At 43.7% G+C, this 25,545-nt stretch overlaps 10 protein-coding genes across 11 annotated transcripts; 7 read left to right on the top strand and 3 right to left on the bottom strand.

Moving 5' to 3' along the window:
- Positions 1–15: 15 nt before the first annotated feature.
- LOC26515090 lies at positions 16–1,190 on the top strand. The gene is made up of 5 exons (XM_014908602.3): positions 16–187; positions 244–357; positions 515–756; positions 820–930; positions 987–1,190. The coding sequence occupies exons 1-5, from the start codon at positions 86–88 to the stop codon at positions 1,156–1,158; spliced, it is 741 nt and encodes a 246-aa protein (XP_014764088.1). The 5' UTR covers positions 16–85; the 3' UTR covers positions 1,159–1,190.
- Positions 1,191–1,292: 102 nt separating this feature from the next.
- On the top strand, positions 1,293–2,403 carry LOC26515009. The gene is made up of 4 exons (XM_014908586.3): positions 1,293–1,438; positions 1,494–1,610; positions 1,668–2,059; positions 2,116–2,403. Exons 1-4 carry the CDS (start codon positions 1,343–1,345, stop codon positions 2,396–2,398), a joined length of 888 nt encoding a protein of 295 aa, XP_014764072.1. The 5' UTR covers positions 1,293–1,342; the 3' UTR covers positions 2,399–2,403.
- On the bottom strand, positions 2,401–3,196 carry LOC6494218. 2 transcript variants are annotated; one of them, XM_001960688.4, is made up of 3 exons: positions 2,985–3,196; positions 2,852–2,935; positions 2,401–2,791 (listed from the first exon to the last, which is right to left on the bottom strand). In XM_001960688.4, the coding sequence occupies exons 1-3, from the start codon at positions 3,075–3,077 to the stop codon at positions 2,426–2,428; spliced, it is 543 nt and encodes a 180-aa protein (XP_001960724.1). In that variant the 5' UTR covers positions 3,078–3,196; the 3' UTR covers positions 2,401–2,425. The 2 variants fall into 2 exon arrangements, with proteins under 2 accessions (XP_001960724.1, XP_014762672.1); XM_014907186.3 differs by having other exon boundaries at positions 2,401–2,935.
- Positions 3,197–3,241: 45 nt separating this feature from the next.
- On the top strand, positions 3,242–4,109 carry LOC6496339. Its single transcript, XM_001960689.4, has 2 exons — positions 3,242–3,551; positions 3,606–4,109. The coding sequence occupies exons 1-2, from the start codon at positions 3,348–3,350 to the stop codon at positions 4,107–4,109; spliced, it is 708 nt and encodes a 235-aa protein (XP_001960725.1). The 5' UTR covers positions 3,242–3,347.
- A 261-nt stretch (positions 4,110–4,370) lies between these two features.
- Positions 4,371–5,140, top strand: LOC6496341. Its single transcript, XM_044715366.1, has 3 exons — positions 4,371–4,513; positions 4,572–4,670; positions 4,729–5,140. The coding sequence occupies exons 1-3, from the start codon at positions 4,403–4,405 to the stop codon at positions 5,098–5,100; spliced, it is 582 nt and encodes a 193-aa protein (XP_044571301.1). The 5' UTR covers positions 4,371–4,402; the 3' UTR covers positions 5,101–5,140.
- A 35-nt stretch (positions 5,141–5,175) lies between these two features.
- Positions 5,176–5,946, top strand: LOC123257219. Its single transcript, XM_044715367.1, has 3 exons — positions 5,176–5,338; positions 5,394–5,489; positions 5,555–5,946. The coding sequence occupies exons 1-3, from the start codon at positions 5,249–5,251 to the stop codon at positions 5,900–5,902; spliced, it is 534 nt and encodes a 177-aa protein (XP_044571302.1). The 5' UTR covers positions 5,176–5,248; the 3' UTR covers positions 5,903–5,946.
- Positions 5,940–6,529, bottom strand: LOC6494217. The gene is made up of 3 exons (XM_001960692.2): positions 6,400–6,529; positions 6,165–6,345; positions 5,940–6,101 (listed from the first exon to the last, which is right to left on the bottom strand). The coding sequence occupies exons 1-3, from the start codon at positions 6,481–6,483 to the stop codon at positions 5,983–5,985; spliced, it is 384 nt and encodes a 127-aa protein (XP_001960728.1). The 5' UTR covers positions 6,484–6,529; the 3' UTR covers positions 5,940–5,982.
- A 181-nt stretch (positions 6,530–6,710) lies between these two features.
- LOC6494216 lies at positions 6,711–7,664 on the bottom strand. The gene is made up of 4 exons (XM_001960693.4): positions 7,369–7,664; positions 7,196–7,315; positions 6,987–7,143; positions 6,711–6,925 (listed from the first exon to the last, which is right to left on the bottom strand). The coding sequence occupies exons 1-4, from the start codon at positions 7,465–7,467 to the stop codon at positions 6,711–6,713; spliced, it is 591 nt and encodes a 196-aa protein (XP_001960729.3). The 5' UTR covers positions 7,468–7,664.
- A 1,872-nt stretch (positions 7,665–9,536) lies between these two features.
- On the top strand, positions 9,537–16,982 carry LOC6496342 (diuretic hormone receptor). Its single transcript, XM_001960694.4, has 12 exons — positions 9,537–10,770; positions 14,169–14,464; positions 14,641–14,839; positions 14,949–15,042; positions 15,125–15,299; positions 15,363–15,436; positions 15,501–15,611; positions 15,738–15,926; positions 15,992–16,107; positions 16,166–16,222; positions 16,298–16,508; positions 16,577–16,982. The coding sequence occupies exons 2-12, from the start codon at positions 14,194–14,196 to the stop codon at positions 16,601–16,603; spliced, it is 1,524 nt and encodes a 507-aa protein (XP_001960730.1). The 5' UTR covers positions 9,537–10,770; positions 14,169–14,193; the 3' UTR covers positions 16,604–16,982.
- A 5,658-nt stretch (positions 16,983–22,640) lies between these two features.
- On the top strand, positions 22,641–24,194 carry LOC6496343 (lysosomal aspartic protease). Its single transcript, XM_001960695.4, has one exon. The coding sequence runs from the start codon at positions 22,712–22,714 to the stop codon at positions 23,948–23,950; it is 1,239 nt and encodes a 412-aa protein (XP_001960731.2). The 5' UTR covers positions 22,641–22,711; the 3' UTR covers positions 23,951–24,194.
- Positions 24,195–25,545: the final 1,351 nt, after the last annotated feature.

Below are 25,545 nucleotides of genomic sequence, written 5' to 3' on the forward strand. Positions count from 1 at the left end.
GCACTTGGGGCGAGTACTGAACGTCAATTGCTTTTTCAGTTGCTTGCCGAACATTGTGGAGATCTGAGGTGTAGGGAATCAGAAAATGTCTTCCAGTAAATACTTTTTTGGACTTTTTATCCTTTTGACAATCTACTTGGATGTGGTTGATCCATTTGTGGCCTTTACTCCTGCCAGTACCCATGGTGTAAGCGAATAAAGTATTGAATCTAAGGAAGTAGTTCAAGATCATTTCTATCTTAGATCTTTGCCGCATTAGCTGTACCCTTGGAGTTGCCCCACCGCAACGTTTTCGTTTCTTATAATTTTGAGGCCAACTACAATTTACCCGAAAAATGGGACAAATGGACAATATTTGTAAGTTCCATTCTTGGTTTGTTTGCGGCTATAAAATTCTATAAACTGTTGACTATTAACACACCTTTCATGGAACAATTAACAGATCCAAAGAAATGCAAACAGAGACCTTCAGTATTGGTTTTTGTGATTATTCACTAGTTGGTTGTTATTCCAGCAAAATGGTCCCATTGAATCGGAAGAAGTTGTAGACACGGATGCAGATGCAGAGACAGATACCGACACCGGTGAAGAGTCATCTAGAAAATTGGCTGATGGTTGCCATAATTGCACCAAGGAGGAATCCAATCAAGGACAAGACAAGGAGGAAGAGACAGAAACACCCAGAAGTGAAAGAAAAGTTCGATCTCTGTTAACTCGAACCAATATATATCGTATTTTTATAGACAAGTTGAAAAGGTGGGCTTTAGCAGTGACAACTTTTTACTAAAAAGTAACGTAAAAACTAATAATATCTTATAGGAGCGGTTTCCAAGGCGAGTCGTGCTTACTCCGATTAATTTGTGAGACTACAGCTGCTCAACTTGATGAATTCAATGGTGTATTGGGAAGCATAATGCATGTGCTTCTGAGGTACCCAGAAAATTCTATAAAATATCTCCAGACCTTATCAATTTTATTCACTACAGTCCCAGCACTTCGGAATCAGAGAATCTTCCCCTGCGCTATTACCAAGCTGAGCATGATGGCTGGAACGATCATTGTCACTTTTATGAGCCCGGATGCGGCGAAAGTCTTCTGGAACTTGTATCAGAACCCTTCGAAGCCATTCTTAACCACATTGAAACCAATAAAGTTTAGGCTTTCTCATATTCAGAACAACCCGTCTGGCCTGATTTTCTTACCACCTCAACAATTAGCAACTTTCGCTTCTAGAAAATAGAAGTTCTTAATTGGATCATCACTACCGAGTAGAAAGAAAAGATTTTTACTTTTCTAACTCATTTGGTCTCTCATTTCAGTCGAATGAGGGCAGTTGGACAAAATGGATGGTTTTCGAAGCCTCCTAGTCATTTTAGTATTGGGTTTATTTCAGCGGCTTCAAGCCAAGTTTGTTTGGAACACAGGCGGTGCATCTGCAGTGAGTTTGTTTCTGGATTTTGCAATAAAGATTCATATTTAATTCATCATGACAGCTTTTTATGGCCATTGCTTTGCCCTTGGATTTGCCAAGAAAAGAGGTGTTTTTGTCCTATAATTTTGAAGCCGGTTATGAACTCCCAAGGACTTGGAAAAAAAAGCCACCAGTTTTAGTAAGTTTCTGTCATTCATAGCTTTCATGTTTCAAAATAATTTGTAATATTTTACAGCGCAATGGAAATGGTACCGATGATGGCTCAATGAATGACCACCATGATCACCAACAATTTGATGACTTTGTTTATGATGACTACTATGATGATCCTGGACATAAACACAAGCACAAGCATCACCATAGTAAGAAAAAGAAAAAGACTAAACCGAAACCAGGAGCATCTGGAAAACCACATAAACAAAAGCATAAAAATAAACACAAACATAAGCCAAAACCAAAGCCACCGCCAACACAACCACCAGAGGACGAGGGGGATGAAGATTACAAGGACTTTTTTCAAGGATTTCCGCTCGATGGCATGGGTGATCCAGTGGGTAGAAGCAGGGAGAAGAGATCCCTGCTTTCACGTACCAAGTTCTACAATATTTTGAGTCATCGTTTTGAAATGTGAGTAATACTTTGAAAAAAGTGATTAAGAACTTCAGAACCCTTTTTCTTTACAGGCATGGCTTAGGCACGGGAGACCGCTGCCTACTTCGACTGATCTGCGAGGCCAATAGCTATAGTCTGGCCGACCTTAATGGCGTTTTGGGCAGCTTGGTCCATGTAATGTTTAGTCCCAGTAGTTCTCGTTACGAGGCCTTACCCCAGCGTTACTACACTGCCGAGTTGGATGGAATCCAGGGGCACTGCGGGGACTACAAACTTAAATGTCAGCACAGTGTACTTGATTTGATCACGCAACCCATAGCCCGCTATAAGGAAAATAATAATAAATGGCAGTAAAATTGTGAAAACTAGGTAGGTATTTATCTAGGTGTTTTTCATGAACATTTTAAGTGCTGGCCAGGGGCAGTTTTTGGCATACGATCTAGCCTCCTGGCACATTCGATTACTGCGCTGCCACATTTTTTCTGGGCAGGTGAATATTAATCGAGCGTAGGCGCAGAGGCTGTAGAAGAGGGCGTGTCTATCGCAGGCATTGCTCTGTCGACTTAGTTGGCCCAACTCCGGGTACTTGCTCTTGACCACCGCCGAGCATTTGGCCAAGTTCGTCTCGTATATGTCAATGGTTACATCGCTGGTGAAGGCTCGTTCCAACATGGGTCGAATTTTGGCTTGGATCAGTGAGGTTCCTTTCAGAGCTGAGCTCACATTGAAAATGCAGGATAGGCGACACTGAAGCAAGGTATAGGTAAGGTATATTTTGGTGGGAAGATAAACTATCCTGCCACTTACACTAGCCTGCGATCCTGAAGCGGCACATTCTCGATTGTACACTCCCCAATTGGGCATGGGGGCTGAGCAGCAAATGTTTACATTCTGCAAAGAATTTTATTGGATTTTTATTAGGAATACTTCAATGACTCACCTGGACAGATTTGGGTGCTGCCTTGCACTTTGCGGCCTCAACGAGAACTGTGTATCCCAGTAAACACACAACAAGTATACGCCCCATGTACATGGTTCGACCTCTTACTGCCAAATGAGCCAACTTCTACTTAAAACTACCATATTGCATGTCATCAGCAGTGTGTAATTGGTGAGTAACAGATCTGAGATTAATCCAATGAAGTCCCCAGCTTGGCTGAGCACCTAACTTCATTTGTCAGGCAATAAATGTCAAACTTATTCAAAATTTTTTCTAAAAATTGTTGCATTTGGTTTGGTTTTAAAATTAAGTTTTCCGGTCTCCATTGCCGACCTCCATGACCCACCAAGGCACGGCGTCGGGATGTCGTTCAATATTTGGCATTTAATAGGTCTACTTTGGCTTCCTTTGGTTGTTCTTAGCGAAGGTATGGACTTGTCGGACATAAATAAGTGTACGCAGTTGCTGGATACGCAAAAGTTGGCCCACTGCTGCGGCAAGGGCTTCCTGGACAAGTTCATCTTTGTGGGCAGCAACTGTACGCCGTATTGGGACGACTACGGACCTGTGAGTGCTATTCCACTATAAGAATTATTTATTTATATCCTCAAATATTCCTAGTGCCGCTTTGAGTGCCTCTATAAACACTGGGATCTGTTCGACGGGGATAAAAAGATCAAGAAGGCGCAGTTCTATACAATGGTCACAGAATTGTATAGTCCTTTAAATGGCCATCATAACTACGGAACCGCCATGAAGACTGCCCACGAAACCTGCGAGCAACTGGGCACAAAGCACGCTGACTTTGTCATGCTCTACGCCTACAAGGTAGATAGTCGCCTGGGCTTGGCCACCTCCAAGTGCCAGCCACACGCCATGATCCACGCCCAGTGTCTCATGGTGCACGTGACCCTGCATTGTCCGAAAGAGGAGTTCAGGAGCACAGAGAATTGTCGCGATCTTCAAAAGGTAATATCCAGTTGTGCCGTCAAGCTAAACCTGGAGCGGGTAGAAAACAAGGATTTAATGATGAGCGATAAGGGCGCCGGGGACGGGTGGCTAATCTCTGGCGAACTCTGGCTTGTTCTTATGGTGCCGCTGAGCCTGATTCTGTGTCATTTGTAATGTCTGGTTTTGCTAATCTTTTGGGTGATTGCATTTGCTAACTGCCCCAATTCAGACAGTCTAATTGAAAGTGTCTGAGCGCAGACGAGCCCCCAAATTGCAAAATTGTGTGGACTTTGGCCCAGCTGTGAGCTGATAGCCGAAAGGTGGCTAACAACCAATCACGATGACGGACCAATTCGATTCACGCGACCGCCGTTTAAACTGTTTGCGTTGTGCTCGATTTATTAGCCCTCGGAAGTGTCTGATATAAATTAAGCGGTTACTCCTGACATTGCCTCAGACTGACTGAAATGGTGACCAGGTGTATAGCTCTTGCGATCTGCTCCTGCCTAGTGGCCGTGCTGTCCGTGGTGGCGGGTATTCCTTTGGATGTGGACTGCAGTCGTCGTCAAAATGTGAATGTAAGTAAGGCGCAGCCCTTAAATTGAGATCCTTCTAAATTGGTATCTTGTTTTCTAGACTGTGAGAGGTTGTTGTGCCTATCCAACTCTAAACTTTGATCAGTTTAGAAAACAGTGTGGCAAGCATATGCCAGTTGGTTCTCCAAAAATATCTCCTGTAAGTAAAGGATATATTCCACAGCTCTAGGCAGAAAGTAACTCTGAAATTCTCGCAGTGTCTATATGAGTGCATTTTCAATGCCACAAATGTTTTGGAGGGATCGGAAGTGAATCCCAGCAATACTCGTAGCATGCTGGAGCGGCTGCTGGGCAACAATCAGGACTTCCTAGAGGCCTATGTGGAGGGCATGCTAAACTGCTCGGATACCGTGGAAGCCATGCTGAAGAACAGAAGGCCCCGACATCCACAATCCTCCGAATGCAGTCCCGTGGCGGTATACTTCGCTATCTGCACCCAATCATTCGTCTTCAATCACTGCCCTTCGTCCAGCTGGGCGGGAACAGACGCGTGTGAGACGGCTCGGTTGCAAAGCCTGAATTGTCCAAATAACCAATTGTCACGTGGTGCGGGTCTGAAAAAACAGTGACTTTTGGTCAGAGTAATAAAACCTTAAACGAGCATAGTTATTACGGGGCGTACTAAATGGGGCAAGCTTAAATAAATTAATTTAAAATACACACATTTCCGGCTTGGGTTCTATATATGCGACTTGTTCATCTAGAATTGCAGCAAAAATGTCAGACCTTTCGACCTTGCTGTTGCTCCTGATTATGCCACCTTTTCTGGCTGCCGATCCAGACTGTTCTCAAAGACCAGATATAACCGTGAGTATTACCATTTCATGGATCAGCAACATATAACAAAACGCGGATCTACCAGTCCCTGAAAAACTGCTGCAGACTTCCCTATCTAAACTTAACCAGCTACAATTCGCAATGCGGCCAGTATTTGGTCAATGGGGCGCACATAACACCTGTAAGTTGGACCCTAAACCATATTAAAAACCTTCTACTTATTTTGAGAACTCCGAATGTTTTCAGTGTAGCTTTGAGTGCATTTTTACAGCAGCCAAGGTCCTGAATGGTACCAGTCTGATTACAGAGAATGTGGAGAAAATGCTGCTCCCCATGCTGGACTCCCAGGAATTTGTTCAAGTCTACGTTGACGGCTTCAACTACTGCTCTGGCCAAGAGCAGGCCATGGTCAAGAGCCTCAAGCGACGCCGAATGCCCACCGTCGGCAAGTGCTCCTCGATGGCGGTAATGTATGGTCTGTGTTCCCATCGTTACGTCTACAGGAACTGCCCGGACAGTATCTGGAGTAAGACCGCGGGCTGCAATGATGCCCGGGAATTCAGCATTCACTGCGAGGACAAACTAACCGGCTAACTATACTTTTATGAGAATGGATAAATAAAATCGAATATTTCCAGCTGCTTTGATCACTTTCTGTGATGAGATTTATTGAGTTAGTTAAAAAGGACATCCCGCCAGGTGGGTCTTTCCCGATAGCTATAGATTTCTGACCCTGCTGAGCAGCCCAGCTCGTGGTTCATGGCTTCTTCCTCCTCCGCTAAGTGCAAGTTGGCTGGAGAACCAAAAAATTTAGAAGTTTAATATATTTTTGATGACCCGAGGTAGAAATAATTACCCAAATCCTCTAAACTAATGCCCAAACGCCTGGCTTGCTGCATTAGAGCCTTCAATAGTAATCCAGTATCCACTATGCCATCGTGCTCGACATCTTGGAAGGAGACCATCGTATCTTCCTCTGCATCTTCTCCAAAATATGACTCATCCGCGAGCTCCAGCTCATTGTTAGTTTGGTGGGACTAAATCGCTTTGTTTTTAAGAATTTTTCAGTTGATTCTGAATCCCCCACTTACCTCAGGTCCTATCACAAAGTCCTGAAAGGCCGCCTGAACTCCCGTGCAAAATAAAATCCAGCTCACAAAGGCCAAAGGGTTCATCTTTCCCAATCGAACATCGAACTCTGACTGATCGTAAAACTCATCTGTTTGCAGAACCAGAAAGCATAAAGTACACCCATTTGTCATGGACAATTTGCTGGCTAATTGCAAGCAACCGGAGGTCGAATGTAAACGGTAATAAAAAATCAAATCAAACGTATTAAGCCTAGCGATGATACTTTTACTTTAAATCATTGTTTATACTTTATGTATATCTATTTGGGGCATCAACTGCTGGGAAGAGGGACATGGGGCAGGGGGTTGCACTGGAGGGCAAACTCCTTGGCCAGATTGCAGGGGCGTTCATTCTTCCACATTTTCGAGGGGCAGTTGAGAAAAGTCTCGGCATTCACGCAACTATAGAGCATTCCGGCAAAAGGCGAACAGCCGTGCGGGAGGACTTTGTAGGACTCAATGTTGGCCGACTTCATGTGTCCTTTGACTTAAAGGAGGAAAACATAATAAAGACTTTTCAATGGTTGCTACGAGGAATGTGTACTCACTGTTGCCCAGACAAGACTCAAAAGAGCGCACTATGTAGGAAACAATGTCCTGGTCCTTTCTATGAACATGCTGTTCTAGATATTGCTTAACCCTCTCCATTTTGATTTTGCCATTGACCATGGCTCCGGTTTCTCGATAAATACAATCAGGATAACACTGAGAAAAAGTATATGTAGTATTATCCATAACATGGTATTTAATCACTTACCAAATGTGCGTAGCTGGGATACTTGGAGTTGGCCGACTTCAGGCCGCTCACATATTTGTGGCACTTTTGTGGCACGTCGCCCATATCCAGTTCCGGTGTGCGACAGCATGTGTTAATGTCCTGCAAGGTTAGCTCTTAGCATCAAGCCCTATCCTTTCTCATCCTTTACTCACGTAGTTGCTGAAACTCGGCGGTGCCGAACAGTTAAAGGCCGCCTGGGAACTTTCCAGCAACGCGACGAAAAGCGCCAAACTAATTATCGATTTACGCATATCTATGATAAAATTATTAATCTCTGTGCGTTGCTTTGGTGCCGAAAAAAGAATAAAATTTTTCAGGCCCTCCGTCAGAGGCTTTATATAGCCGGTTGGAACGGTCTAGCGTTTTTAATGAGCCTGTAATGAAATCGGGTCGTTTGCTTTTTAGTTTGTTGGTTGAATGCGTCGCCCGAAGGCTGAAGAGCAAACATCGCCAGTCAGCGACTCGCCAAAGGTTGACTGACTGATGACTCGATGGGGTCCACTCCATGCTCACTTCCATGATTCCACTCGATTGGGGGTGCTCGTGCGTGACAAAAATTGGGGAAATACCAGAATCCGGCGCAAATTGGGCAAAAATAATATGGATTGCGGATTAAATAGGGGCTGAGTCAGCTATCTGTATCTGTGAATAATCCTTTTTCTATTCGGTTACAGTCTAATTAGTGCGGCGTGTAATTAATGAGAATGCTGAAAGATGAGACAAGAGCTCCCTCCACTTCTCACTCTCCCAGGAGCTGAGGTGTTAAAGATGCCAGCTAAGTAATTGTTGAGTGGTCTTGTCTACACACCAAAGCCCACTTTGATGCTTGGGTGCACTGAGAAAAACATGCCCAAGGTGGGTGTAATTATTACTTGTTTATAAATTTGAACATCTTTTTTTCATAAAGGCTATTGCTTTCAGTGCAAATGTGCGCTGGTGAGATTCTCCTTTGCCTGTTCATTGTGTCTTCTGCTCAGTGGTTTCCTTATGTTCTTAACCACTAAGCTGATGGGTTTTTGGAGCATAAAGCGATTTTGCCTGAGTTTCATTGTAGAAGACACAGAAGGTGCTCTTAAACGCCACAATAGTGAATTATTTAAATGGAACAATGCCGGAGACACACTGTTTAATGAGTTCAACTTCCTTGGAAATGTTCAGCTTACTGATTGACTTTTCAATTTCCTTAAGTCTTCCTTGATATCTACTTAATTAGAAAAATTGAAACAATGCGGCAAGATTTCCTCTACGGAATTAAAAAACTTTAAGTGTATTTTTCAGATAAGCGAACGTGCGGTGAGTACATGAACCCTGGGAGGAATGAAACGATTGTGACATTAAATTTGCATGCGACAGGACGAAGCGCTTTAATGCGTCCAGGATAAGCTAAGGAATTCTTTTCTTTTCCCAAAATCGAAGCTTTCGATTCACATTTTATCAAATATTTTAACTCCTATTCATTCGATTCAGAAACGGAATACCTTTCATTAATCAGGGATCTAATCCCCTTCCATCTGCATCAAAAGTTTGAAAAAATCAAACAAATAAAATTTTATCAATTTTTTGGCAAAAACCCCTTTGAAAAATTTCGAAAAATGTTTCAAAATTTTTGTTGTTAGGTTTTGATTGGGAATGAATCTACTCATAAATACAATATCAGAAAGGTGTAACATTTGTCGATCGGACAAGTATTGACCAAGTTATGGCTTATTTCCTGAAGTTAATTAGCGCTTTTTCTTAAAATGAGATCATTTGAAAAATTACGTTTATGCTCCCATATCCTATTAATGTCCTTTGGTGTGATTTCCTCTGAGGAATTGAAAAACTTTAAGTGTATTTGTCAGATAAGCGAACGTGCGGCAAATACATGTGCCCTGGGAGAATGGAATTCATGAAATGCTTGTGACATTAAATTTGCATGCGACAGGACGAAGCGCTTTAATGCGTGCAGGGCAACAGGATAGACTGGTGAAATCGAGAGAAGGAGAGTAAGAGATACCCTCGGAGAAAGTGAGAAAATGTGAATGAGAAAGTGGAGGGCGGAACACAATACAGGACAACGAACATGTCTTTGCTTCTGGCATGGAGAGAAAGCATTTTTAAATTGGAATTTAAATGCTTTTGAGTGGCAGTTGACATTAGCATTTGTTTGAAAATCAAACAGTTTGGATAAGGATGTCGCCACCCGGTCGGTCCGCCCCCATCCTACAATCTCCACACCCTGCCCCTGCCTGGATGGGGGCGGCCCCTCCAAGTAAAAAGCCACCCTTCAGCCCTCATGTGTCACACACATTCCAGCAGCCAAAATCATCCGTCTAAATGTTTATCATTGTAATATTAAATTTAGCAGACCCTGGCAAATAAAAATGTTGCCTTTGTTTCTATCTACAATTTAATTTTAGGCCCACATTTTTTCCCGGAATTGTTCTGCAAGGATATATGTATGTCTATTATATATATGATATTTCAATAACTGTCAGCCAGGCTTCCGGCTTCAGGACCACTTGAGTTTAATTTGATTTCGGCAGGTGAGAGAGCCTGTTCTGGCTGTGACTTGGCCTAACCTGGCCTGTTTGTCTCATACACATTTCGAAACTCGCAATTAAATCAGATTGCGACTTCAAAGGATGCTGAGAATCATGGCGGCTAGCCCTTTTCCGCATTTCCAACCTAAGCAAATAAGGCTCGAGCCGAGCCGAGCCAGCCAAATGCCGAGCAAACATTCGGCCCATCAAATATTTGCATAAATCAAATGGGCAGATTTTCAGGCATTAGAAGTGCATTCGAATCCTCGAACACCCTTTCATGTCCCCGCAGGAGTTCCACCTGTTGCCTGGTCCAACAGCAAAAGCTCTACGCCACACAGGATGTGGAACGCAGCTTTGCGAGCTTTCGAGGTTGTGGAAGCAAAAATTGGCGCCTTTTGGTAAGAACGCAGGGCTTGTTAAGACATATCCTTCGGGTTTCCTGTCAGTTATCAGCGGGAAGTTAACGAGAGCGGTTCGTAGATATTCAAAAATGTAATTTATAAAACGGTTGAAGTGGAAACTGAAATTTAAAAATATTTCAATTGAAAAGATTAAGTAAACTTGCTACTAAAAATTGTTGAATATTTTTCCTGTTAAAGTTTAGTTTAAAAGTGAAAGTTAAAGAGCTGCAAGTGATTAACAAAAAAGAGGTGTTTAGTGCTTGTTTTTCTGTAGCTGCTCGAGTGTCGCTATAACAAATAATCCTGCATCAAAAAATACGATTATAAAGGTGAACACAATAAAGTTTTGTGTCAATAACCAAGGCAACTTGGCCAAGACCACCAAGCACCACATATATGCTAGGGAAAAACAACTCGGAACATAATCATTTGGCAGCTTAGAAGGCGTTAAACGCATTTAAGCCGGGTCAAGTAAGTGGCTGAGAGGACAAAGGACCTCGTTTGGCCTGCGGTCAGTTGAAAAGTCCCTTTGGAGGAACGCAATCGGCAAGAAATCCCAAGGATATCAACCAACAGGGAGTGGAGAAAGAAATCCATTTAAACGATACGAGCTTAGTTCGTGGAAAAGGTATGCATTTTTAGACCGAAAAAGGGAGGGGCACGGCCAACAAATTGTGGTTAATTAAAATGCAAGGACTAACACAGATACACACACGCGTAGAGGGCGAACCATGCAATCTGTTACAAAAAGCGAGAGTTTTGCTGCCAAAAGAGTTGAGAAGATGTGGTGGTTGGGCATTGTTTTCCTGTGTGTTTGCAATATCGATTGGAAAAATTCCAAAAACAGGTATTCCATCAGCCCATCAGGGCCGCACAACCCATTCGATCCACTTAAGCCCCCAATACAATACAATCCGATAAACCGGAAGGACTTGTTGCCCCCGGAGTTTATGGCATTTCGGCAACTTGTAATGCATTAAACCAAATTTTTATTGAGCCAATAAATAACAGATTTGGCGCACAGGTTGGTGGCCCCCTTGCTTGCCTTTTGTGGGTAATTTTTATGGATTTATGTGTGTGTGCTAGTTAGTATCTCGACCAGTTGAGATCCCTCACGTAGAGCTAAGATACAATACTTCGTGAGATACAACTGCAGCCGGGGAGGGCAGCTTTTCTTCTTGCACGTGCCGCTCACAATGAGCGGAAAGCCGTTAAAGGCCACACAATAAAACGCAACACTTGTTGGCAATCGAGTGCCCAGCCGCCCCATCCTTAGGATGCTTATGTGCTGACTTAGACATCGGAAGTGGCCATCGGCTGAAAGTCAGCCGGAAGCGGAAATGGCAAAGTCAGTCCGTGCCTGAAAATTATGACGTTTGCTGGTCTAGACTTCCACAGGAATACAAAATAAAGGCCTATTCCCATGCCTACAATCATGGACTCACTGATGTTAATAAAATGTTTTCCCGTTTCTTTTGTCCTTCCGCATCAGGACGAACAGGATAAACATATTATGTGTATGCAGTGAAAATTGCTTCGCACTCTCGTATCCAATACAATGTTTCCTCGCTTAAATGAGCAATTTAATTACAAAACTTTGTTCGCTCGGCTCTCAAGGCTGCTTTCAGTCATGTTGCGAGTACGTTATGTTTCTGGTCTCTGGTGTGGCGTGTTTATAAATTTTTAAATGCCCCCGTTTTTTAGTCTTTACTGCCACGCTTATGCATATAAAATTTAATGAGATACATTAATGAGGACCGAAAATATCCATATTCCCTGTACTCCTCCGCTGTACTCCTTGAAAGCAAAAGGAAAATGAAGGAAAGTACGCCCAATGGCTTGAAAGGAAAATCGGGGGATAAGTGCTAACTATTCGTACTGTTATTATATTTTGCAATCCTCTAAAGAAATCCCCCACAAACATTTATAAGCATTATAGAAACCGGAAATTGCAAAAGCTTTCACATAAGCAAAAAAAAAATAAAGTATAGGGCCCGCAAGGATACCCCGGACTGCTCCTATTCCAATTCGTATTTTTTTTTGCACATTTCTGTCGCCTTTGGCAAATCCATTGTGTGCAATCGTTCGAGATTAGATACAATCTCCTATAATAGCATGTGAAAGGGAGCAGGGAATAGGGCCTGGGCCGGGATTCAGTGCGAATGGGATGTGAGCATTTGATTTGTCCAACGCCAGACCACAAACTTTGAGTCCCGGCTGTCTAGGCCCATTTCTTTTGCTGGCTGTGATATTTGCCGTAATGTGCCTTTTTATGCCTAACAACCAGACCGGCTAGGCCCGGCCAGACGGCCTCCTGCCTGGCCAATCGTGGAATATGTTTTGCCAGCTTTTTTCTCTTTATTTTATTTTTGACACATTCATCAAGTTGACTGGCCATAAATGAGATTTGTCCAGAATGCGATCTGTCGGAATGAATTTGCATTTAGCCACCAATCTGAGATGTGTCCGTTCTTGGCTTACTGGCTGTCTGCTGCCTGCTGGCTGTGGTTTTTAATTGAAATCAAATATGCAATTAGCAGTTATGACCATAATTTAGGCTCCTCAACTGACTTGCTAATTTTCGGCCGACATTATTTATGAGGTAATTAGAGGCGGGTCTGACTTTTGTTTCACTTTTTTCCCTTTTCACGCCGATACGTTTTAAACATTTTTAACTTGAGTTGCGGCTTCTCGTGCCTCCCAACTCACTTAGCGGGAAATAAAAAGGCGTTCGGGCAGGCAACAGGGCGTATGTGTAATAAGTTACGTTGGCAAACTCCGGCCAAAAGGACGTGGAGGCATGTGCCGCACAGTAATAAGCAAGTTGCCTTTTGTTTTATGAACATGCATTCTTCTAATTTACGATTCAGCCACCATAACAACAGAAAACACAACAGAAAGGAGCAACAATAAGCAGGCACAGTGGGTGGCGAAAGTAGAGCACCAGGGACTCCCAGAGGCGGGATTTTCAATTTGCCGCTGGGCTTAATATTTCAGGAATTGTGGTCTTGTCTGTGGAATATTTGTTCCAATTAGAAATCCACCAGAGGCGGGCTGGCTAAGAAATTTCTGAATTCCATAGGTACTAATTGACTTGGGTTGCATTGGTTGGAGGGCCTTTGAGGCCTTAACCTCAACCACTTCCGCCATGATTTTAAAGCTGACTTTTGCCACTCACTGTATGTGAGGCCGAGAACCATCTACATATTTATTATCTCGTGTGTGTGTACTTTGCCACCCATGTCCCCTTTTATGTCTTGCATTAATGTAACGATGCATCATTTATGCCATTTATTATCAGAGTATAAATGCGAGATTCCTGCTCAGAAGAGCCCCGTCCATAACCCAGCACCCAGTTAGAACCCAGAAACCAGAACCAAACCAAGAAAACCACACTCTCTGGCAGGAAGTTAGCGCTTCTAATTTCTATCGTCATCAACCTTGACTTGCTTTTTATGGCAGCATATCAGCACCCAAAATAAGAACCAAGGGTCGCCATCATCCCCCCTGATCTGCTGACTCTTTGATGGCAAAACTAATGAATTTTTATGGCACTGGGCCTTTGCATTTATTTATTTATTTATCTATCCAGCCTGTGTGTGTTTTCTATGGAAATAGCGTCAACTTAAAGCTCACTCCTCGCCCTGAATTTATGGCCACGACGATGTGGGGCGTGGCCCGGACTGCGGAGTCGGTGAAACATGGCCAATGCAATTAACACACACAAGCCAAAAGCCGCAGGCTTTCCCGAATGGGCGTAGGCGTGGCATTAGGGAGGAGAAGGGTTGCCAATTGAACTTTGCCCGTCAGCTTGTTCGTGCCAACCACCGGGGAATCCCCTAACAATTGAGGGAATTTTAACTTTCCATAGAAAAGAAAAAACCATTTAAGGGAGGAAATGGAATACTGAAAGTTAGAAACTGTTGCTTTGGCTGAACATTAAAAGAGAAAATTGATACAACAAGAAAGTTATAAACTTTAATTTGCATTTCCCAATAAATTACAATTTCTGATAAAATTCTCTAGATGCTGAACAACATCATGTTACAGAATGAGTGACCACGACCACATCGATTCGGTTAATGGCAGCGGGAGTGGGGTGGATCCCCTCCTGGCACTCCACAACCTGGAGGGCATCAGTGACAGCGTGGAGCTGCAGTGTCTGGTGCAGGAGCACATTGAGGCCTCGACCTATGGCAACAACAGTGACCACTGTCTCACCCAGTTCGACTCCATCCTTTGCTGGCCGAGGACGGCCCGTGGAACTCTAGCTGTGCTGCAGTGCATGGACGAGCTGCAGGGGATACATTATGACAGCACCAGTGAGTGGAGCCACTAAAAACCTCAACTAGCCAATAAGTTCTTTTGCCCCAGTTTATAAAGTTGATAAGCGAACATTTTGCGGCTTGAGAGAGGAGTTATTTTTACCTTTAATAGCAGAGCTTTGGAAGTTGTAATATAACCCGTATTATTATTTATTCCCCTCTGCATCGTTTAGAGAACGCCACTCGATTCTGCCACGCCAACGGAACCTGGGAGAAGTACACCAACTACGATGCTTGCGCCCACCTGCCGGAGCCCGCGACGGTGGACAAGTTCGAGGTCATCGTGGAGCTGCCCACCATTATCTACTACATCGGGTATGCCATCAGCCTGGTGTCCCTTACCCTGGCGCTGATTGTTTTCGCCTACTTCAAGTAAGTTGACCTCTGCCCTCTGTAGTCTGACCAGCCTGGCATTTATGTATTTTCACCCCAAACACCCACTTCCCTCCTTGTGTGTTCTATATTTTATTCCGCCCCACAGGGAGTTGCGTTGCCTTCGCAACACCATTCACGCCAATTTGTTCTTCACGTACATCATGTCGGCCTTGTTCTGGATACTCTTGTTATCTGTGCAGGTGGGTGTCTCTCCGATGTCCTGCGTTATCCCTCAATTATAATCAATATGTGGAGGATAAATATTTTAAATACCTTTCGCAGATCTCCATCCGGAGTGGCTTGGGAACTTGCATCGCCCTCGTCACACTCTTCCACTTCTTCACGCTGACGAACTTCTTCTGGATGCTGGTTGAGGGATTGTACCTTTACATGCTGGTGGTGAAGACCTTTTCGGGAGATAATCTGCGATTCAATATATATGCCTCCATAGGCTGGGGTAAGTCCAGTCACTCCCTCCCTCTTTGTGGCCAAGCCAATTAAGTCTGTCACGGCCCAACAGGTGGTCCGGCCTTTTTCGTTGTCACCTGGGCGGTGGCCAAGAGTCTCACGGTTACCTACAGTAGCACCAAAAACGTGAGTTTACCATTGGGATTTGACCGTCCCATTCCCTCCCTAAACCGAGTTCCCCTTTTGATAGTATGACATCAGCTGCCCCTGGATGGAGGAGACCCATGTGGATTGGATATTCCAAGGTCCTGTTTGTGCGGTGCTAATCATTAATCTCACCTTCCTGCTGCGCATCATGTGGGTGAGTAAATAGCTGTCTACACTCAAAGAAATGAGATCAGAGACTGCCAATAAAGAGAGGGCACCTTGCTCCGATTTTTCCGAGTGTGGCAAGTTCGGGGGGTAATCATCTGCAATCATCTTACAGGTTCTCATTACCAAACTGCGCTCGGCCAACACAGTGGAGACCCGTCAATACAGGAAGGCGGCAAAGGCTCTGTTGGTTCTCATCCCCCTGTTCGGCATCACCTATCTGGTGGTCCTGGCAGGACCTTCCGAGTCTGGTCTAATGGGTCACATGTTTGCCGTTCTGCGAGCCGTTCTCCTCAGCACACAGGTAGGTTTTGGCCTCCCCTTTTAATCTCCTCCTCTGACTAGGACTATACGTGTGTATTTTCCCAGGGCTTCTCGGTGTCGCTATTCTACTGTTTCCTCAACTCGGAAGTGCGGAATGCCCTGAGACACCACCTCTCCACGTGGCGGGACACGCGCAATATTCAGCTGAACCAAAACCGACGGTGGGTGTGCGGGAGAAACTTTATTTTTAAGACACTAAAGTAAAAAATTTACTTTTAGTTACACCACCAAAAGTTTTACCAAGGGCGGTGGCTCCCCTCGGGCCGAAAGCATGCGGTAAGTTTCCTCCGAAAAAGAATAATCACGATGGGCAGAAGTGCCAGGATTAGTTGACCGGCGTTTACTTTTCAGGCCACTAACTAGTTACTACGGACGCGGCAAGCGAGAGTCGTGCGTGAGCTCGGCCACCACCACCACGCTGGTGGGTCAGCACGCCCCGCTCACCCTGCATCGCGGCTCCACCAACGCCCTGCACACAATGCCCCACACTCTGGCTGGGAATGCCATGGGCTCCGGCAGCACACTAAGCGTCATGCCGCGGGCCATCAGCCCTCTGATGAGGGTAAGTTTAAGGACACCACTGCTTATCTACAATTATAATTTGCAAACAAAAATAATGAAAAATTCCAGCAAGGACTGGAGGAGAACTCGGTGTAAACGATTTTAGCCAGGCAACTGCATCTTAAGAGACTGAACTTTCATTGAATTCCATTTCCAAGGCGGAGATCTGGGAGTGCGCTTAGTTTAGTTAGTAGGAGTCACCAGTGAGTGGGACGAAGGACGATGAAAGGACGCAACCAAGTACCAAGCAGAGCAACCACAAACCAAAAACCAACCTAAGCTAAGTCAATCGTTTTAAACTGTTAAATGTCGTCTATTGTGAAAAGCTGAGAGCCCATCCCATAAGAAATAATATAAAATAAGATCCTTTACGCTAAATGTATATGTCGGAATGTAACTTAATGTGCAAATGAAATCAACAAATCTCTGTATGAACATCCAATCCTGAGCATCTAAATAAATGGTCTATTTACTTCGGTGTATTTGATGTGATTTTTATTGATGTCGGGCTGGTGGACTGTAACTTGAGTGCTTCGCCTGATGTGGGGCTCATATGAATTCAATGAGTTTCCGGGAATTCCGAGCACACGTCCAAACGATAAAGTTGGGCCTGGCCAGAAGGCTGTTGGGGCTGTGTTATGGCTGCAAAATATGAAAAAAGTTGACACAGCAAACAACTTTGGTTCCTCGCAGCTGGCCCCGCAAAGTATGCAACAGTTTTGTAAAACCAACAACTTCAAAAATCTTGGCACGATAATCTAAGTACGAAAAGTTCTCTGGGCCAAAAAGTTTGCATCAAAACAAATATTTCACAAAGCCGACAGGATACGGACATATGTGTGCTTTCTGAGAAAAGTTGAAAGTTGAGCCAGAACTTCCTATCCGAGATGCTTTTTAAATTTAAAATCAACTCGCTCTAGCACCTTTTGCGTTTAACGCAATTAAATGTATAATTAATAGGCATTTGGACTGATGGTGAAAAATCAGCCCATGGCCCGAACCTAATTACTCACTAATTGGACCTGAGTGAGGCAAACACTGCGCAGTGTAATGAGTTAATTGACCCTGGAAGGACTGCGTAAGGATCCCTACCCACTCACTCACTCTCTCACTTTGCCTTAAAGGTCGACATTGGGTTAACTTAGCATCTAAATAGCCCCGGCACTTAACATTTTCGACAAGAGTCCTATGGAAATATTAAGCTTAAAATGTTGCACACATTTCAGAGTTCCCAGAATGCATAAAAGGGGAGTCCCAAAATGCTCATAAATGTTGCATGAAAAGCGGCCATGCAAGTGCAGATAAAAACTACTTTGAACTACATCTATGACATTTGATACCCTTTATAAATATAAATATCTTTTATTATATAGTTTCTAGTCTTCCCTGAAGTAGTTACTGAGTTTAAAGTTCATCCTGTGTTTCATTTAATTATTTAATTTTGTTTAAAAAGAAGTCCTGTACTCCGCAGTGATTACCTTTCATAAAAACTCAAAAGCCAGGGGCTCACAAAAGTGGGAGCTACAGAAAAAAGCAAGTTTAGAGGAAAATACAAATGTAAATATTCCACTCCAACTACTTTTTCGTTTTTGGAGATGCACACAGTAAAAATAAAATAGGAATGAATTTTTAATGTGCACGAAATATGCACAGAATGTTTGTCCTTCTCTTCATTTGATATGCGGAGATTTCTTTCTTTCTCAGTTTTCAGTTCTCAGTTCCCAGTCCTTGTTTCAGGATTCGTGTTTTTCCTTCTTTTTTTTCTGAATTATGTATTCAACCGCAGGAAGTGGCGATTGTGGCGGCCATGTTTCCTTTCTTGGCCTAATTGAAATGCCCGATGTGCCGCGATAATAAAAGAATCCACTTTAAAGGACTTTAACGGGAATACAAACAATACAAACAAACTCTCAAGGAAAGTGTTGTTTAATATGTGTGCAATCACACACATCAATTTGTGCGTGTGTGGGGTGGGTGGGTGTGAAAAGTCCTTTCCCGTTTATTGCTAAGAACTTTTGAACTTCCGTCAACACATATGCGTCGTGTGCAGCTGTCGCCTTGAAGATCCTTTAGTTGCCAGCAAGCGACAAGGACACTTGCCAGCACCTGAAGAACCCAGATAAGAGAGAAGAGGGGGGACTCGTTGTGTACGACGAGGCGCCACAAAAATGCCAACGCAATTGTAGCATTTTAATTAACCAAATTGTGCGCATAAAATGGCAACTTCAGCAACACCATTTCCATCTCCATCTCCATTTCCATTCCAAACATTTTAGCCATGGCCCAGAAAGTGGCAACGGAACTCAATTAAAAGTCGTTTATACTTCCTACTATACGTGAAATCTTTTTGGCAAAGGGTTCGGCAGCTCTGCTTTAATTAACGCCACGCTTGTCTCAAGTGGCAAGGAATTTGGAGGACGAGCTGCCAAAAACTGAGACATTAGCAACTTGCCACGGAGTCAGCGGCCAAGCCAGAGTCGTAAAAATATTTAAATTTGTGGGCGGACGCTGAGAAACAAGATGAATAGAAAGGTTGAATAGAAAGGTTGTGCGGAAATTTAACTGAAAGGATTTCTCCCAGCAGATTTTCCTCTGGGATGAGAGAAGGCTGGTATTGTAAAAAAGAATAAAATAAGGCTTTTGGGTTAATTTATTTATGGGAAAAATATTTTGCAATGAAAGCGTACACCAAAACATCGCGGCCCTCCTTTAAACTTGTAATTACATTACTCCCACCAATGTCCAAACATACTTTAGTCTCCTAATGAGATGGAATATAGATACTCGGCTCTTTGGCAACCGAATTGTTTTGAAAATGGTTCCAGCAATTATTCAGGAATTAATAAAACATTCCTAAACACCGCAGTCTCTGGCAAGTTTCGCCTTTTAATTAAAAGTGTGTCCGTGAAGGACCAGCCATTCATGCCGTTTACTGATTTATGTATAGCTGCCTCTGGCTTTTAGCAAATCTCTTCAGTTATGTGTGGATATGTATTATGAATAGGGCCAGAACTTAGCGCCTAGTTGGCGGCGGGAAGCTCTTCGGCTCTGAACTACCCCCCAAAAATCCCATAAAGTGTATTTCATCTGACGTGCCTTACGCTCGACTGGTTCTTGCGGTTACCAAAGAATTTGGCCGCAGGATACTTTACTCGAATTGGTCACTTTTTCGCATTTTCTTCCTCATCTGCTTAGTGGCCTGTCTGTCTGCTCCTCCGCAGCTCATTCCCCGAGGGCCGGAGCTAATTAAATATTTGCTCTCGCAGGCTTAAAGAATTCCGCTGTCATTGTTCGTTGGAACTTTGAACTTGTCCTGGCCCCGGAAAAACTGAGGGAAAGTGACAACTTAAAGCTGTCAGGAGTGGAAACTTGTACAATCTAGCCGTGTCTCCCTTTCAGCTCCTGATGCTCCTGTTGATGACGGTTTGAAAACAATTTCCGCGGGCTGTCACTGTAGCGTTTTTTATGCAAATCGAATAAGGACAGCAGCTGCTGGTAGTCCTTTGCTAGTCCTTTCTGTCTTCACAGTGTGACGTATACTTAATGCATATATGGATTGCCAAGGCATACTAATTAATGAAAAGGATTTTCTTTCACTTAGCAGCATCGTAAAATCAATCAAAACTGAGTGCAAAGTGTTTGACATCGATGTACGCTTAATTGATTGCTTCAAGAGCAGAAATCAGCACAGGATATCAATCAAAGCCTCAGGCAAAGGACCCAATTTCCCGTGCTTTAAAGCTGATTCATTTTCCGTTTCACGTTGTTGACCGCAAAAGGTAGAGTGTGAATATTAACGCGTTAATCGTCGGCTCGTTAAAGAATTAAGCCAAATGATGGAGGTCCATGTTTTCCTTTCTTTATCCTTCCAACCTCATTCATCAAGGGGCCGGAGTGGCATTATCCTGCAGCTCAGTGGTAATACATAAATTTAACACCTCCAGTGGATGAAAGTTTTCAATTTTCCCACACCATTTTGAGTCCCGTGGCATTGGCAATTTATTTCCATATTTGCAGCTGCTCCATTGATATTTGCATCAGCAGAAGCTGAAGCAGTAGCAGCAGTATAGTACAGGATAAAGGATACACACACGGTGGGTCCTTATTCATAATTCTCCAGAGCCAAGGGGTTATGGGGGTATCGAATTCTGCTCTGTGTGGCAAAACTTTCTCCAGCTGTCTGTGCAAAATGTAAAACAAATCAATAAACAGGATACCCAGACTCTGTAGTTGGCCTTGTTTTCTGGTTTATTTCGACCCCACTAATTGGCCCATAAATAATGTAAAACGGCAACAAGTCAGTGCTCGGTGTATATAAATATTTTCGGTGGGTTTGCCACAACATACTTTCCATTTAAAGAGTGAGCCACACACTTCGACCTTTTCCTGTGAGCTCTCCTCTAGATAGGAAGTTGGCAAGGCGAAAGTTTTAGGTTATAATTGGTTTTTTTGTGGGAAAGTGGTAAACGCCGAACTTCGAGTGGCTATGACCACAAGACCTCGAGAGTTTGGCCAACTGAAACATGGACTTTGGCCTGCAGTTCTTGCTCGAAAACTTTTCCCCAGCTGTGGGTTCCAGGATATATATATATAGATGTAGATGTAGATGTACACCTGCCAGAAAGTCTATATCTTTCATATTAGCAGATGGCTGTCAAAGACCTTTCCTTTATTTTTCGGCATTTGGGCCAAACCTAATTTATAAGCATCAGAGAATACAAAATGTGTTGCCTGCCTGCAATTTCCGCTTTCCAATTTGAGACAGAGTTTACCTTTTTTTGTTGTATCCTTGCGGTGGATGGACACCGAAGGACAGAAAGCAAACGACAAACTTTTCGTTTCTTTTCACAAAAATCAACAAGTGTTGCCGCACACACAAGTTTTCTTTGCCTCTTGACACTCGGTGACAGTTTTCGGGTGGGAGGATTTAGGATCTCCACTCCTCACTCCTCCACGTCTTCCTTTTCCTGTCAGGGACATTACTTTTGACTTTAACTCTGACCCGGTGACTGATTCCTTTGTCGTCCTTTGGCGGGCGAATCACAAAGTTTACTTTAATTGAGTTTGCCTAATTCAATGAGGGACTAATGGCGAATAATGCAATTTGAATTCTTCTTTCACTGTCGCCAGTCGCCTCCAATTAACCAATCCTTTTTGGGCTGCTCCAGACACTGAATTGCAATAATTATTTGAGCCAACACAGGTCCTGTGCTGTTGACAATAACAATACTCGAGTCTTTGTGGATATCCCTGGCTCTCAGGGTGGCCATTAGCACAGGTGTGGCCTGTCACTGACAGGTGGAGCTCCTTCGGCCCGAAAAGGTTTTCGGGATTTTGGATTTCTGCTTCTCATTTCTGTCATTGTACCGACGCTTAAAAGCAGGCGTCCAACGAGACGCCTGATTAATTATTCTGCTGTCTGGGTAGAGTCCCAGTGACACACTGTAGTATCCAAGCAATTGAGCACACATTTGTGAAGAAATGAAAGTGCATTCAAACGGAGAACTTCCTACAATTAGAAGCCCTTTTCGACTATAAAAAATACACCCATATGTATCTGAAAGTTCACACATCCATGCGACTTGAACCCGACACCTCTGGCTGCTTTTCATATTGCAATAAAAAGGTTTCCCTCCTCTTTGCCCTTTCCATTCCATTTACATCGGATGGAGCTCGATTCGATTCAAAAATTCTGCCACCCAGACGTTTCACATTTCCAATTACATTTTCATGGAAATTTTTATGCTGCTGGGTACTTAAATCGAACGGTTGGGGTATATTTGGTTGCGAACTCGTATAAGACAATGGAAATATGTATTAATTTCCAGGAACTGTGTTATTATAACATTTAATATTCAGACTGGATTTTCAAGGAAATGAATAAATTAACGGGTCCATTAATAAACATAATTTTCAAGATTCAAGGACTCAATACATAAATATTATATATAAATATTTAAACGTCGAAAGGTTCTTATTGTCTTTAAGTTGAAAAGCTGAGTATTTTACTTTCTAAGAAAGGGATTAGGAAATGTATTACCAGAACATCTAAACAAAGGGTACATCCTGTCCTGTTTTGTTTCCTTTTCCTTGAAATCGGAATCATGGCATATGCAAGAAAATATTTAAATAAAATTTATTGAACATCTAGCAGGTCTTTCTCTCTTTATCTTGAGTTTGCTTTTATTATTTTCTTTTGAAAAAATGCTTTCATCTTCTGTTTTTGATGGGATTATGTGGTGGCTGTTTTTCGGACTTCCGGTGTTGTGGCTCCTTCCGGTCACCTGCAATTGGGAGCTCTACAGCGTCCCCCTGCGTCGCTTTCCCTCCGCCCGGCATCGCTTCGAAAAACTGGGCATTCGGATGGACAGACTCCGGTTGAAGTACTCCTCGGAGTCGTCGGAGGAACGAGGCAATTCCAGGACCAAGTGGAATGTGAAGAGCACGACGCTGAGCAACTACCTGGATGCGCAGTACTTTGGACCCATTACAATTGGAACGCCGCCGCAGACCTTTCAGGTGATATTCGACACGGGATCCTCGAATCTGTGGGTGCCGTCGGCCACCTGCTCCTCCACCATGGTGGCCTGCCGAGTTCACAGTCGCTACTACGCCCGGAGGTCCAGGAGCTATCGACCGATCGGGGATCACTTTGTCATCCACTATGGCAGTGGCAGCCTGGCCGGATTCCTCTCGACGGACACTGTCCGGGTGGCAGGGCTGGAGATCGAAGATCAGGTGTTTGCCGAGGCTACGAATATGCCGGGACCCATCTTTTTGGCCGCCAAGTTCGATGGAATCTTCGGCCTGGCCTATAGGAGCATCTCCATGCAGCGGATCAAGCCGCCCTTTTACGCCATGATAGAGCAAGGACTCCTTCCGAGAGCCGTTTTTAGTGTCTACCTGAACAGGCATCTGGGCAATCAGGAGGAGGGTGGAGTCCTCTTCTTCGGTGGCTCCAATCCGGAGTACTACCGCGGAAACTTCACCTACGTCCCGGTGAGTCGTCGCGCCTACTGGCAGGTGAAAATGGATGCGGCCACCATCCGGAAGCTGGAACTGTGCCAGAACGGATGTGAGGTTATCATCGACACTGGCACATCCTTTCTGGCCCTTCCTTACGATCAAGCCATCTTAATAAACAAATCCATCGGAGGAAGGCCTTCGGCTTATGGACAGTTTTCGGTACCGTGCGATCAGGTCTCCGACCTGCCCAGAATCACATTCACCATGGGAGGCCGTGCCTTCTTCCTGGAGGGCCACGAGTATGTCTTTCGGGATATTTTCAAGGATCAAAGAATCTGCTCATCGGCCTTTGTGGCCGTGGACCTGCCCTCCCCCCAAGGCCCTCTATGGATACTGGGCGACGTCTTCCTGGGCAAGTACTATACGGAGTTTGACATGGAAAGGCATCGCATTGGCTTCGCAGATTCCAGGGGCTAGGGAAGCGGAGGAGCTGGAGGAATCATGTCTACTGTTTGATGTTCGCCTTGTTATTTCAGCGACTGGTTGCCATAACACGTGGAGAAAGGCGGCAAACAAAAATAAAAACAAATTGTAAGATTTCACATCGTTGGTTTAAGGATACTCTCTGAAAAAAGTTGGCTTGGCTTATATTCTTTCATGACATTCTCGTTGTTATATGTTTTAATGCCAATCCAAATAAATCTTAATTTAGTCAAAAATTCATTTCTATCTTCAATTCGGATACATCTTTTATAGGGTATCCTTTTTATTTTTGAAGCAAGCTGTTGCTATTTTTGGTTGCATGTACGTCAGGATATTTGGAACAATGTTTGCACCAGGATATGGTTCGGGGCGAAAATGGAGGAAGGGAGAAATCAAAACAGAATTTTATTATTTTATTACCTGCTCCTCCTTTTGGCTGGCTGCCATGCATTAGTCCTGTCCCTCCGCCGGATTCCTGCCAGGATACTCTTTGTATATGAGTCTGGGTGTGTGTGTGTTTGTGTGTGGGCGGAAGCTAATCAAAAAATCGCTTGCAGCCAGCGCAAGTCGATAGAAAGCAGGCCACAAAGGAAGATGAGTTCCTTGGGCGCACTGAGGATGTAATTGATTCCCTGGAAAAACAATGTCTCCGTTGTCTTTCAGTCCCAATTCACCGTGCCGCTTCTGGCGGTTTTCAGAGCTCCTTCCACCCCCTCCTTTAATGCAAATTGTGAGCTTTAAAAAATTAAATAAATAGCTTTAAGTTAACGACTGACGCGTTTCGCGTTTGTCCTGCGTTGGCGATATCCTTCCGCGTCACTTTCGAGTTTTTTCAGCGGTTTTTACGAGCTGTCTCAGAAATTGCATGTACCTTGTAGACTTTACAACCCGAGGGTAGTTTGGCTTAACGAGGTGAAACATTATTAAGTTCGCAGGATAGCGCAGAACCTAAACTATGCAAGAAAATAGCCAAGGTTTTAATATAGGTAAAAGTTTTAGCAAAATGCTCTAATTAGTTGAGAGAAAATGTTCCATGCTGCTCCCAATTATGATTGTGGAGGTGTTTTAGGGTATATACCTTTCGAATCACTATATAGTCCTTATTTATATGTATTTACAACCAATCTACAATGTATATATTTGTACGTATTCCCATTGCCTTTTTATGTGTACGCGTCGTTGGCCTTTGCCGCCTTTGGCTTTTCTTCAGTCCTTCCCAGTCCTTAATTTTTTCTACATTTTTTTCTGGCGACTGTTTCTTTTTATTGTGGCCTGGCACTTTTTACATTGACCTTTCGCCTTCGTTTGCTTTGGCTGGCTTACACGGCCTTTATTGATACTCTCCGGGCGACTTCTTTTTTGGCCTTTTTATGGCCTCCATTCACTTTCATTCATGGCCGAGTTTCCTTCTTACTTTCCGCAGTTTGCGGTTTAAAAACTGTTGACTTTGCTGGGCTTTGAAATATTTCTGTTTTTTCTTTTTGCCGAAACCTTATTTTTTTGTTGGCAGCCTAGATAGGTGGGTGTAAGTACACGGTATCCCTCAAAACCCATTGTATCTCCAGTGTTTTTCCTTTAATCCTCGAATC

This window comes from Drosophila ananassae, chromosome 3L, assembly GCF_017639315.1.
Source record: "Drosophila ananassae strain 14024-0371.13 chromosome 3L, ASM1763931v2, whole genome shotgun sequence".
Taxonomy (NCBI): Eukaryota; Metazoa; Arthropoda; class Insecta; order Diptera; family Drosophilidae; genus Drosophila; species Drosophila ananassae.